The following is a 12,877-nucleotide window of genomic DNA, read 5'->3' on the forward strand; positions in this document are numbered from 1 at the left end:
GGAGCTCGTGCACTTGGTCACTCATTCCCTCGGTTCATTCAATTCGCTAGGAGGGTTCTGGGGAAAAAGACGACAATGGAAGCAGTTTCTTTTGCTCCGCTCGTTTTCAGCAAGTCAATCAGGCTTTCAAAGGGCAGTGTCTGAGCTCCTTCCTCATCCAGAGCCTTCTCCTGGTCCAATGGTTATTAGTGAATACCAATGCCAGTCTTCTTCTCCCGATCATTGCTCTGGGGATCCGAACGGTACGGCTAATCCTACAGCAGGTCCACTGCCTTCAGGCGGGTCAACCATCCATCTTCAATTAGATAATGACACGACTGCGCCATACGTCAACCATCTAGCAGGTACCCACAGTCAAGCGCCATGGCCGAGGTACCTCGCACTCTCTGATGGGCCGAGATCCATCACTCGGTGATCTCAGCAGTACATATCCCTGGAGTAGAACACTGGGCGGCAGACATATTCAGCCGTCAGGGTTTCTCCTCAAGTGAGTGGGAACTTCACTCGAGAGTCTTCCATCAGATCTGCCTTCCCTGGAGTACTCCAGATGTAGGTCGGATGGCGTCCAAATTGAACACCAATGTACTCCAGTTCATGGTTTGACCTCGAGATCCAAGACCATCGCAGTGCATGCTCTGTTGTTCCATGGTACCAATTTCCATAACCCCTCTTCCACTACTTCTGAGATCTTTTTGGAAGCAGGAAGGGCCCCAGTGATCCCGGGAGACCCGCACTGACAATGTCAGGTTCTCTCGCTTGCCGTACTAGTATTTTTTCCGTCTTATTGCGACAAAACTGCGAATATGGAATTTCTAGCAGGGAGTCTTCACCTGTAGTTCTTCCCTACCGCGTACCGTTAGATCTGTGGGACCTTAATGGTCCTGGGGATCTTACAGTAGACTCCTTTTTTGACCCGGACAGACTTTACTTTCAGGGAAGGTCGCTCCCCTTTTTTCTCTGCGTTCCTGTCATCCTGATGAGTCTTCAGAGCTCGCCGCTCTGTTCTTTCAGACTTTTTTCCTTATTACCATCAAGGCAAGGTCGCCCTCAGGCCATTTCCTTCCTTCGTTACCAAGGTGGTATTGTATTCCCTCTGTCGCAGGGGCATCGTCCTTCTCTCATTTCTTTCGGCTCCAGTCCACAAAACGGAATGGGTTCTCCATAATCTGGAAGAAGTGAGTGCTCCGAGTGGGTACGTATCGAGGACGGCGTCCTTCCGAAGGTTGGACACTTTACTTGGGCTTCTCGATGGTAAGACTGCTTCCTGACAGTCACAGGAAGGGTTTAGCCATTTCATCAGCCATGTTAGCCTGGTGGATTCTTTTCACCATCCAGGAGTCCTTCCGTGCTAGATGTCAGCCTATCTCCCTGTCTGAGGGCTCTAGACACCAGACGTCGGCAAGCACAGCCGCAAGCTTGTGAATTCCTCCAGTCCGCATGCATTCTTGAAGCACTATAATTCCCACACTTCCACAGATGTGAGTCTGGGCAGGCGGACTCTGCAGGCCGCGGTGACGCACTTGTAAGTAGTGGTTACACCAGCCTGATCTGATGTTGTCCCCACCCAGGGACTGCTTTGGGACGTCCCACGGTCTGTGTCCCCCAATGAGGCGAAGGAGAAATATGGATTTTTGTGTACTCACCGTAAAATCCTTTTCTCCGAGCCATTCATTGGGGGACACAGCTCCCTCCCTATTATTAGTTTGTGCTTGTTTTATAATTTGACTTGCTATACTCTCATATGTAATGTGACATGCTATACGCTCATATGTTGTTATTGATCTCCTACTGCTTTTGCACCGAACTGGTTAGCTGGGAGCCAGCAGGAGGGTGTATACTGCAGGGGAGGAGCTAACTTTCTTTGTATCACTTAGTGTCAGCCTCCTAGTGGCAGCAGCATACACCCACGATCTGTGTCCCCCAATGAATGGCTCGGAGAAAAGGATTTTACGGTGAGTACACAAAAATCCATATTTTACAGTTTTTTTTTCCCTATAAATGGAGTATGAAGGCTCAGTAGTCCAGGAGGAGAAAATAGCAGATTTCTCTGATAACATATATAAGAGTTTCTTATTTTCATGTGCGCTTATGAAATACAAATAAATGATGGATTCTTTTTAAGCTCTGGTTACGTTTACTCAATGGGAAATGCAACTATTCAGTCTGTGAGATGTGGAATATGTTGTGTTTTCCTTGTATATAAATAACATACAGAAACATATATTTTTTTCCATCCCCCAGAGACGCATCGCACTGTGTTAAATCAGATCCTCAGGCAGTCTACCACTCACTTGGCTGATGGACCCTTTGCTGTTCTTGTTGACTACATTAGGGTCCTGGACTTCGATGTTAAACGCAAGTACGTATGATCCAAAGGGCGCTAGTAACAGCAGATCAGTGGGGGTGCCCGGCCGCCACCCATCCGATAATGATGACCTACCTTACAGTATCATAGCACTGGACGACCCCTATAAATTAGTTATATAATGTACAGATCCTATTGAAGTCAATGTTTATTCCTCATCATTTAAACAGTTCTCTTTTGGCAAAATTTTAGATATTTCCGCCAGGAGCTCGAGCGACTAGATGAAGGACTGCGGAAAGAGGATATGGCTGTACATGTGAGACGAGACCATGTGTTCGAAGATTCCTACCGAGAACTGCACAGGAAATCCCCGGAAGAGATGAAAAACAGACTGTAAGTAACGACAGGTGGATTATTGATTTCAGAGCGTGATGTAGAGAAATGCTGAGTATTTCCTCTCTTTCTCTCTCTCTCCATAGGTACATAGTGTTTGAGGGAGAGGAAGGCCAGGACGCGGGTGGGCTTCTCCGAGAGTGGTACATGATCATCTCCAGGGAAATGTTTAATCCCATGTATGCTCTGTTCCGCACGTCACCCGGGGACCGGGTCACCTACACAATCAACCCTTCCTCTCACTGCAACCCCAACCACCTCAGCTACTTCAAGTTTGTCGGGCGGATAGTCGCTAAAGCCGTGTACGACAACAGGCTCCTGGAGTGCTACTTCACTCGGTCGTTCTACAAGCACATCTTGGGCAAATCTGTCAGGTAGGCGGTCAGGCTTGGTACCCCGCTTCAGCCAGCACCCAACTTCTGTAGTGCCCTGTCATACAGAGGTAAGGTAGCGTCCACTGTCTTGTGTGCGCAGCTCCTATGCAGGGATGTGCACTTTAGGCAGATGGTGATTTTACCTTTTCATCTCTGCCGTCCTTTCTGCTAAAGCCATTTTGTCTGCATGCCTTGCAGATACACTGACATGGAGAGCGAGGATTATCACTTCTACCAGGGATTAGTGTACTTGCTTGAGAATGATGTCTCAACACTGGGATACGACTTAACTTTCAGCACTGAGGTGAGTAGATATGAAGCCGCTACGTTAGCTCCTCATTTACACCTGTAATCTCCAGCCTTACAGCTCTGGTGGCCACCAAGGTGACAACCATGGATTTGCTCCAGTTAGAGGGAACCTGTTTTGATTTCCATGCTTTTGGCAGCGTAAAGGGAACTTGTCATGTCCCCAAATTCTGTTAGTCTGCAGGTAAATAGTGTTAAAATGCGAAAGCACAGCCACCAGGACAAAATGAAGTTAATTTCTCAAGGTAGAATCCAACTTCATACATTGGGACGTATGACGTGTATAAAGCTTGAACAGTGATCATTAGATTAAGCAATACAGGGAAATCTCCCCTAAGTAAACAAAACGCCTCCTTAGTCTAGACCCGGGTTTCAGTTCGAGTGCACTGGCCATCTTTGAGAACGCCATTTCTGTATAGAAAGTGTTTTATGCAATTTTGGGGTGGTTGCACACTTCATACTTTAACAAAAAGTTGGGAAGTTTATTGAACTTTTTAAAAGTTTTTTTGTGTGTGTGTAAATTGTTTTTGTGTGAATAGTCCCAGACATTTCTCCTTTGTTAATTTTAGGTTCAGGAATTTGGGGTCTGTGAAGTCCGTGACTTAAAGCCGAACGGTGCAAATATCCTGGTTACCGAAGACAACAAGAAAGAATACGTTCACCTTGTGTGCCAGATGAAGATGACAGGTGCTTCACGTGCAGCCATTACTGTGCATTGGCTACCACCTCATTTATACATATTGATGTCCACAAGTTCTGTGCATTTAACAGAAGCCTTTTGGTCTCCCGTCTTTTTAAGGTGCAATCCGAAAGCAGTTGGCAGCTTTCCTAGAGGGATTTTATGAAATTATCCCCAAGCGTCTCATCTCCATCTTTACAGAGCAGGAACTGGAGTTGCTCATTTCTGGTTTGCCCACCATCGATATTGATGACTTGAAATCCAACACCGAGTATCACAAGTATCAGTCTAACTCCATACAGGTGAGGACAGCTTATTTGCACCTCAGGGGTGCAGCACAAATCTTCTGTACTGCCCCCCCCCTATATAATAGACTAATATTGGCCGATGGTCTATTGTGTATGGGGCCTCCCAACTCCGCCGGAGGTGATAAGGATCTGGCATGTCTGATTTCAGACTGCCAATCCTTTGTTTCTTGGCAAGATAAGTCACCACCAGAAGAGAGCCCATCTCTCTGGTTTATGGAGAAGTCTGGAGAGATGGCTGCCGAATGAATGGCCGCCAGCTATCTCTTGTGGGACTGAAAATATACAAGTACCGATCACTTATCTCGCCGCTTTGTTCTTTCATAGATTCAGTGGTTCTGGAGAGCGTTGCGCTCCTTTGACCAAGCAGACAGAGCAAAGTTTCTTCAGTTTGTCACTGGAACATCCAAGGTTCCCTTGCAGGGCTTTGCAGCTCTGGAGGGAATGAACGGCATTCAGAAATTCCAAATACATCGAGATGACCGGTCTACGGACAGGCTGCCATCGGCCCACACGTGGTAAGAGTCAATGTAACAATACACAGTGATGTCACAAAACACAACCCTGTCTTTATGAATGGATTGTTGGACAGTGCCTATAGAAGTAAGCACTTTTGCAATTTACTGTTTGTTAAAATTTGCAGCGGTTCTTGAGATATTAACGTTTTACAGCTCGTTACCTAGGAGTCCGACCACTGCTGCTGCCTGGCTTGCAAGCACTGGGCTGAAGCTGACCAGAATCGGGAGATCACAACCCTCAAGTCACCCGAGCTCGTCTGATAACAGCATGACACTGGCAAGCTTACAAGCTCCATAGAAAAGAACTTGTAAGCACTGCACATGCTTGACCACTGCTGCTGTAGACAGCGGCGGTCTGTCTCCAAGGCAACAAGCTATAAAATAACATACAACTGTCAATATCTTTGTAATGGCTGAGAATTTTAACAAGCAGTAAATTGCAAAACTGCTTGTTATTACCATATCTATGCTAGAAGATGGGAATATAACCCCCTTTTAATAATTTTATTACTTTTCCCTCTCCAGTTTTAACCAATTGGACCTTCCGGCGTATGAGAGCTACGAGAAGCTACGTCACATGCTGCTTTTGGCGATTCAGGAGTGCTCTGAGGGGTTCGGCCTTGCCTAGGATTCACCCCGTCGCATATGTTTTTTTTCTACTGTTGGACATTAAAAAGAGAGAGCAAAAACCAAGCCATGCATCTATCTCGCTCACCCTGCTGGCACCGAGAAAGAGGGACTTGCCTTCTAAAAGCTGCCACGTGTCTCCGAGTTCCCTTCCAACGGCGAACTGGCCGCGCTGAGACTCGAATCACTGCTCTGAGGAATGTAGAGAACGGAGAGGAGCAGGGGGGGAAATGATATAGTATATAAATATTTTTTTTTTCTTTTTTTTCTTTTTTTTTTTTTTTTTGCTTTTCTTCTGTTCTGCCTAAAGAAGAGTTTGACTCTTCTGAAAGAAACAAAAAAAAAGAAAAAAAAATACAAACAAACCTCCAGATGCAGGGTAGAGAAGCTGGTGAAATGGTAAAGAGTTCTATAAATATGTGAAGAAAAAAAAAATGCAAAGAACCAGCGAAAGAAGAAGGAAAAACTAGAGCACTCATTAAGAAATAGCCACTATTCCAACGCTATTATTATTATTATTATTATTTTTTTCAGCTTCGATTAAAATACTGAGGTGTTTACCTGTAAATAAACCACTGAAAGGAAATACACGATCAATACAGTTTTTATTTCACACCCTCTGGTGGTGAACGAAGGAATCGCAAAGGGGAGAAAAAAAATGGATGAGGGTTGTAGGTGGCAAATGCATCATATGAGGTTCAGTAACACACCAGGGGGCTACTGGTAAAATACGCCGTGTATAGACTCTGCAAATGCCCTTCCATCATCCTAGAGAGAACAGAAAATTGCATTATAGGATGCAATGCGGCACTTACAGTGGGACAGTACAGAGTCATAGATATCATACGGTCCAGACAAGGTTTATATCCCCCCGCCCCCTGATATTTATTCATTTGTTTTCCTTCCATCATGATTTTTGGTTTGGATTGCTAGGATTTTTCTGTTTTGGATGTGTTTTTTTTTTTGTTGTTTTTTTTTTAATTTCTCTTAAAATAAATGGGAAAAAAAATTAATGAAGAAATGACTTTACTAATAGGCGTTTTTGCTGCAAGTTTAAAAATGCTGGGGGAGATATGGCCGTAAAGCGTTGTGGGAGGGAGAAGCCTGGCAATATTGTCCCCTTCTTTTTACGATTCACCCCCCCCCCCCCACCTCCTTACAGGCTAGTTGCCCCTAGCGCACCCCTCACATGCTGTGCACCACATAATGCACTTGTGTCCTCGTGACTGCTCAGAAGGAAGGAGTGGATGGCAGTGGTTCAATAAAGGTTTAGTTTGAAAAGCCAAAAAAAAGTTATGCCTTGTGTTTGTTAGTACGAGTGCACTTTATTTTTTTAAAAGGGAAGTTCACCTACATTTATCTAGTGAACTAGACTCCTGCATGCTTAGAACTTGGGTGAAGAATTATCGATTTATACAGGTTTTAGGATACAGAAAGGCGACTGAGCTGCTGGAGTCTTCCAGAGTGAGTCTTAAAGGGGCGGGTGCTGTATAAGAAACTATCTAGTCTGGCATTAATGGGACTGTACAGGAACATATGGCTGTTACAGCTGTGTTTAGGCCAGACCTAGGCAAACTGTGGACCGCAGGACACAAATGGTGGTGTAAGGGGGCATCATGTGGCCGTCCCAGCTCTGTATTCATGGTATTTGTATCCTCAGAAATGGTGGAGGAAGGAGCAGTCTGCTCTCTGTGCATTGGGGGAATGAGGCTAGGTGCGGGGGTTCATGTCCATCATTCCTTGTGGAGGGCATTGTAATGGCATCACAGTGTTCTGTTTGTGCCCTCTTGGGCCTGTGGGGGGCGTCATATTGGGGGGGATTATCATACTGTGTGCAGAAAGCTGTTGATCAAAAGTACTTCTTAAAGGGAACCTGTCACGTTGTACATCCAGTCTGATCTGTGGGCACATGGTATTGAGAAGCTGAGCAGAATGATGCTGTTCTCTGAAATCTATATAGAACTTGTACTTTTAATTTCCATTATCACTGGTGTTTATGTAGGAGTCCAGTGTGCGGTTCTATACTAGTGATTGACAGTGGTTATCTCTACGTACAATCACTGAGTAGCCCCACCCACTGGACTCCTATATACAAACACAAAACTGAGTGATCCGTGCCTCCGGCTCTATAACATCCTGCCGCCGGTCAGACGCCATGTCCTACAGGACGGCTCCCCTCTGAGGATGGAGGACAGGCGCAGGAAATGTTCTGGGATGATCGGCTGTGATGGGTCAGATGTCAAGTTACCGTCAGGAACCCTAAAGTCCAGTCCAAGAAATACCGAGGTGTTCGTGTCCCACTTTACCGGGAGCGATAAATGCCGCCTAATAGAGATCTATTCCCAGGATTGTTAGTCTAGTCAGTAGTCTGTGGCCCCTGGACCCCCTCCTGCTTTGTAGGTGGGACCTGATGCTTCATCACAAGGGGGTGAGCAAACACTGCACCACTCCAGCCCCTACTGCCACCACCTCGTCTACACCTGAGTTATACCAGCTGCGCTCTTACATAGGACTGCCTGTAAGCTCTGCTACATCTGGCCACCACTTTGCTTTTGCAGGCAGGACTGCTTGAAGTTTTCTAGGATACCCCCAACAATCCCTGTCTGCTATACAGTATACTGCCTCCATGCTGCCCTGGCGGGTGCAGTCATGAAAAACTGCCATATTAGTTTATTATATAGCAAATAACGCCTGCTCCGTCACGCCCCGTGATCTAACGCGATAATATGGCAGCACTGGTAATCTCCGGGAGCAGCAGCACCTACAAAACTGACGCTACTCGCAGCGGAACAAAACTGCAGTGTACAGTGTCCAGCAGCGCAGAGTATATATAGTCACGTGACTACTCAGGCCGCGCCCATTTCCTACCGTGCGGCTCTGCCCCCAGTTTCCCGTCAGGCTCCGCTCCGCACGGTCAGCTGATTTCAGAACTCCAAATGCTCCTCGGTGTTGTGAGCTGCTGGTTCGTGTGCCCGGTGCCATGCAGGTACGTCACCCCCCGCGCTGCCAGCGGTCTCCCTCCTGCCAGGGAAGCAACGCCTGTTAGTCACTCATAACCTGTGGTTCAGCAAGTGTTGTAGAACTACAACTTCCAGCATGACTTGCAAATGCAGTGCAGCCATTGACGTAAAATATTCTGTGGGTGAGCGCGCACCCGTCCGATTTACCGGTGTACCCGTAGTAACCAATCACAGTGCAGCTTTCATTCTTACAGGTGGATTGGAGGAATAAAAACTGCGCTGTAATTGGTCGCCGGGAGCTCTGAGGTGAGCAGTACAGTACTAAAAAGTGATGGAAGATAATCCTAAAGTTTCCATGTCCAGGGACAATAGTAATGTGACTGGAGAACAGCTGAGGGCCCTCCTTACCCGTGCATCATGTCTACATTAACTGCAGGAGGCAGCACTGTCTGTGCCTACATTATTTATTACAGAACAGCAGCACTGTCTGTGCCTACATTATATATTACAGGGAGGCAGCACTGTCTGTGCCTACATTATATATTACAGAACAGCAGCACTGTCTGTGCCTACATTATATATTACAGGGAGGCAGCACTGTCTGTGCCTACATTATATATTACAGGGGGGCAGCACTGTCTGTGCCTACATTATATATTACAGAACAGCAGCACTGTCTGTGCCTACATTATATATTACAGAACAGCAGCACTGTCTGTGCCTACATTATATATTACAGGGAGGCAGCACTGTCTGTGCCTACATTATATATTACAGAACAGCAGCACTGTCTGTGCCTACATTATATATTACAGAACAGCAGCACTGTCTGTGCCTACATTATATATTACAGAACAGCAGCACTGTCTGTGCCTACATTATATATTACAGAACAGCAGCACTGTCTGTGCCTACATTATATATTACAGAACAGCAGCACTGTCTGTGCCTACATTATATATTACAGAACAGCAGCACTGTCTGTGCCTACATTATATATTACAGGGAGGCAGCACTGTCTGTGCCTACATTATATATTACAGAACAGCAGCACTGTCTGTGCCTACATTATATATTACAGAACAGCAGCACTGTCTGTGCCTACATTATATATTACAGGGGGGCAGCACTGTCTGTGCCTACATTATATATTACAGGGTGGCAGCACTGTCTGTGCCTACATTATATATTACAGGGGGGCAGCACTGTCTGTGCCTACATTATATATTACAGGGAGGCAGCACTGTCTGTGCCTACATTATATATTACAGGGAGGCAGCACTGTCTGTGCCTACATTATATATTACAGGGAGGCAGCACTGTCTGTGCCTACATTATATATTACAGGGAGGCAGCACTGTCTGTGCCTACATTATATATTACAGGGAGGCAGCACTGTCTGTGCCTACATTATATATTACAGAACAGCAGCACTGTCTGTGCCTACATTATATATTACAGGGGGGCAGCACTGTCTGTGCCTACATTATATATTACAGGGGGGCAGCACTGTCTGTGCCTACATTATATATTACAGGGTGGAAGCACTGTCTGTGCCTACATTATATATTACAGGGGGGCAGCACTGTCTGTGCCTACATTATATATTACAGGGTGGCAGCACTGTCTGTGCCTACATTATATATTACAGGGAGGCAGCACTGTCTGTGCCTACATTATATATTACAGGGAGGCAGCACTGTCTGTGCCTACATTATATATTACAGAACAGCAGCACTGTCTGTGCCTACATTATATATTACAGAACAGCAGCACTGTCTGTGCCTACATTATATATTACAGGGGGGCAGCACTGTCTGTGCCTACATTATATATTACAGAACAGCAGCACTGTCTGTGCCTACATTATATATTACAGGGTGGAAGCACTGTCTGTGCCTACATTATATATTACAGAACAGCAGCACTGTCTGTGCCTACATTATATATTACAGAACAGCAGCACTGTCTGTGCCTACATTATATATTACAGGGTGGAAGCACTGTCTGTGCCTACATTATATATTACAGGGAGGCAGCACTGTCTGTGCCTACATTATATATTACAGGGAGGCAGCACTGTCTGTGCCTACACTATATATTACAGCGAGGCAGCACTGTCTGTGCCTACATTATTTATTACAGGGAGGCAGCACTGTCTGTGCCTACATTATATATTACAGGGGGGCAGCACTGTCTGTGCCTACATTATATATTACAGGGGGGCAGCACTGTCTGTGCCTACATTATATATTACAGGGGGGCAGCACTGTCTGTGCCTACATTATATATTACAGGGGGGCAGCACTGTATGTGCCTACATTATATATTACAGGGAGGCAGCACTGTCTGTGCCTACATTATATATTACAGGGAGGCAGCGCTGTCTGTGCCTACATTATATATTACAGGGAGGCAGCACTGTCTGTGCCTACATTATATATTACAGGGAGGCAGCGCTGTCTGTGCCTACATTATATATTACAGGGAGGCAGCGCTGTCTGTGCCTACATTATTTATTACAGGGAGGCAGCACTGTCTGTGCCTACATTATATATTACAGGGAGGCAGCACTGTCTGTGCCTACACTATATATTACAGGGAGGCAGCACTGTCTGTGCCTACATTATTTATTACAGGGAGGCAGCACTGTCTGTGCCTACATTATTTATTACAGGGAGGCAGCACTGTCTGTGCCTACATTATATATTACAGGGAGGCAGCACTGTCTGTGCCTACACTATATATTACAGCGAGGCAGCACTGTCTGTGCCTACATTATTTATTACAGGGAGGCAGCACTGTCTGTGCCTACATTATACATTGCAGGGAGGCAGCGCTGTCTGTGCCTACACTATATATTACAGGGAGGCAGCGCTGTCTGTGCCTACATTATATATTACAGGGAGGCAGCGCTGTCTGTGCCTACATTATATATTACAGGGAGGCAGCGCTGTCTGTGCCTACATTATATATTACAGGGAGGCAGCACTGTATGTGCCTACATTATTTATTACAGGGAGGCAGCACTGTATGTGCCTACATTATTTATTACAGGGAGGCAGCACTGTCTGTGCCTACATTATTTATTACAGGGAGGCAGCACTGTCTGTGCCTACATTATATATTACAGGGAGGCAGCACTGTCTGTGCCTACACTATATATTACAGGGAGGCAGCACTGTCTGTGCCTACATTATTTATTACAGGGAGGCAGCACTGTCTGTGCCTACATTATATATTACAGGGAGGCAGCACTGTCTGTGCCTACACTATATATTACAGCGAGGCAGCACTGTCTGTGCCTACATTATTTATTACAGGGAGGCAGCACTGTCTGTGCCTACATTATTTATTACAGGGAGGCAGCACTGTCTGTGCCTACATTATATATTGCAGGGAGGCAGCACTGTCTGTGCCTACACTATATATTACAGGGAGGCAGCACTGTCTGTGTCTACATTATTTATTACAGGGAGGCAGCACTGTCTGTGCCTACATTATATATTACAGGGGGGCAGCACTGTCTGTGTCTACATTATTTATTACAGGGAGGCAGCACTGTCTGTGCCTACATTATATATTACAGGGTGGAAGCACTGTCTGTGCCTACATTATATATTACAGGGGGGCAGCACTGTCTGTGCCTACATTATATATTACAGGGGGGCAGCACTGTCTGTGCCTACATTATATATTACAGGGAGGCAGCACTGTCTGTGCCTACATTATATATTACAGGGAGGCAGCGCTGTCTGTGCCTACATTATATATTACAGGGAGGCAGCGCTGTCTGTGCCTACATTATATATTACAGGGAGGCAGCGCTGTCTGTGCCTACATTATATATTACAGGGAGGCAGCGCTGTCTGTGCCTACACTATATATTACAGGGGGGCAGCGCTGTCTGTGCCTACATTATATATTACAGGGGGGCAGCGCTGTCTGTGCCTACATTATATATTACAGGGAGGCAGCGCTGTCTGTGCCTACATTATATATTACAGGGAGGCAGCGCTGTCTGTGCCTACATTATATATTACAGGGAGGCAATGCTGTCTGTGCCTACATTATATATTACAGGGAGGCAACGCTGTCTGTGCCTACATTATATATTACAGGGAGGCAGCGCTGTCTGTGCCTACATTATATATTACAGGGAGGCAGCGCTGTCTGTGCCTACATTATATATTACAGGGAGGCAGCGCTGTCTGTGCCTACATTATTTATTACAGGGAGGCAGCGCTGTCTGTGCCTACATTATTTATTACAGGGAGGCAGCGCTGTCTGTGCCTACATTATATATTACAGGGGGGCAGCGCTGTCTGTGCCTACATTATATATTACAGGGAGGCAGCGCTGTCTGTGCCTACATTATATATTACAGGGAGGCAACGCTGTCTGTGCCTA

General features: G+C 45.9%; 2 protein-coding genes across 12 annotated transcripts in view; both read left to right on the forward strand.

Moving 5' to 3' along the window:
* HUWE1 (HECT, UBA and WWE domain containing E3 ubiquitin protein ligase 1) overlaps positions 1-6,093 on the forward strand; it is a 149,332-nt gene extending 143,239 nt beyond the window's left edge. For all 10 annotated transcript variants that reach the window (XM_077283730.1, XM_077283729.1, XM_077283732.1 and 7 more), the window contains 8 exons: positions 2,242-2,359; positions 2,558-2,698; positions 2,785-3,072; positions 3,271-3,376; positions 3,948-4,065; positions 4,178-4,359; positions 4,690-4,880; positions 5,406-6,093. In XM_077283730.1, coding sequence (XP_077139845.1) covers positions 2,242-2,359; positions 2,558-2,698; positions 2,785-3,072; positions 3,271-3,376; positions 3,948-4,065; positions 4,178-4,359; positions 4,690-4,880; positions 5,406-5,508 — 1,247 coding nt within the window. In that variant the 3' untranslated portion in view covers positions 5,509-6,093. The remainder of the gene's footprint in view (positions 1-2,241; positions 2,360-2,557; positions 2,699-2,784; positions 3,073-3,270; positions 3,377-3,947; positions 4,066-4,177; positions 4,360-4,689; positions 4,881-5,405) is intronic.
* Positions 6,094-8,360: 2,267 nt separating this feature from the next.
* The window catches only part of SLC31A2 (solute carrier family 31 member 2), a 43,623-nt gene continuing 39,106 nt past the window's right edge, over positions 8,361-12,877 (forward strand). The window contains exons 1-2 of one of the 2 annotated variants that reach the window (XM_077283755.1): positions 8,409-8,493; positions 8,722-8,773. Coding sequence is in view for 1 of the 2 variants with exons in the window: in XM_077283756.1 (XP_077139871.1) it covers positions 8,488-8,493 (6 nt within the window). In the remaining variant the exon portion in view is untranslated. Of the gene's footprint in view, positions 8,494-8,721; positions 8,774-12,877 lie in introns of both variants that reach the window. The other variant, XM_077283756.1, reaches the window with a different exon arrangement.

This window comes from Ranitomeya variabilis, chromosome 2 (assembly GCF_051348905.1).
Source record: "Ranitomeya variabilis isolate aRanVar5 chromosome 2, aRanVar5.hap1, whole genome shotgun sequence".
In the NCBI taxonomy this organism is placed as follows: domain Eukaryota; kingdom Metazoa; phylum Chordata; class Amphibia; order Anura; family Dendrobatidae; genus Ranitomeya; species Ranitomeya variabilis.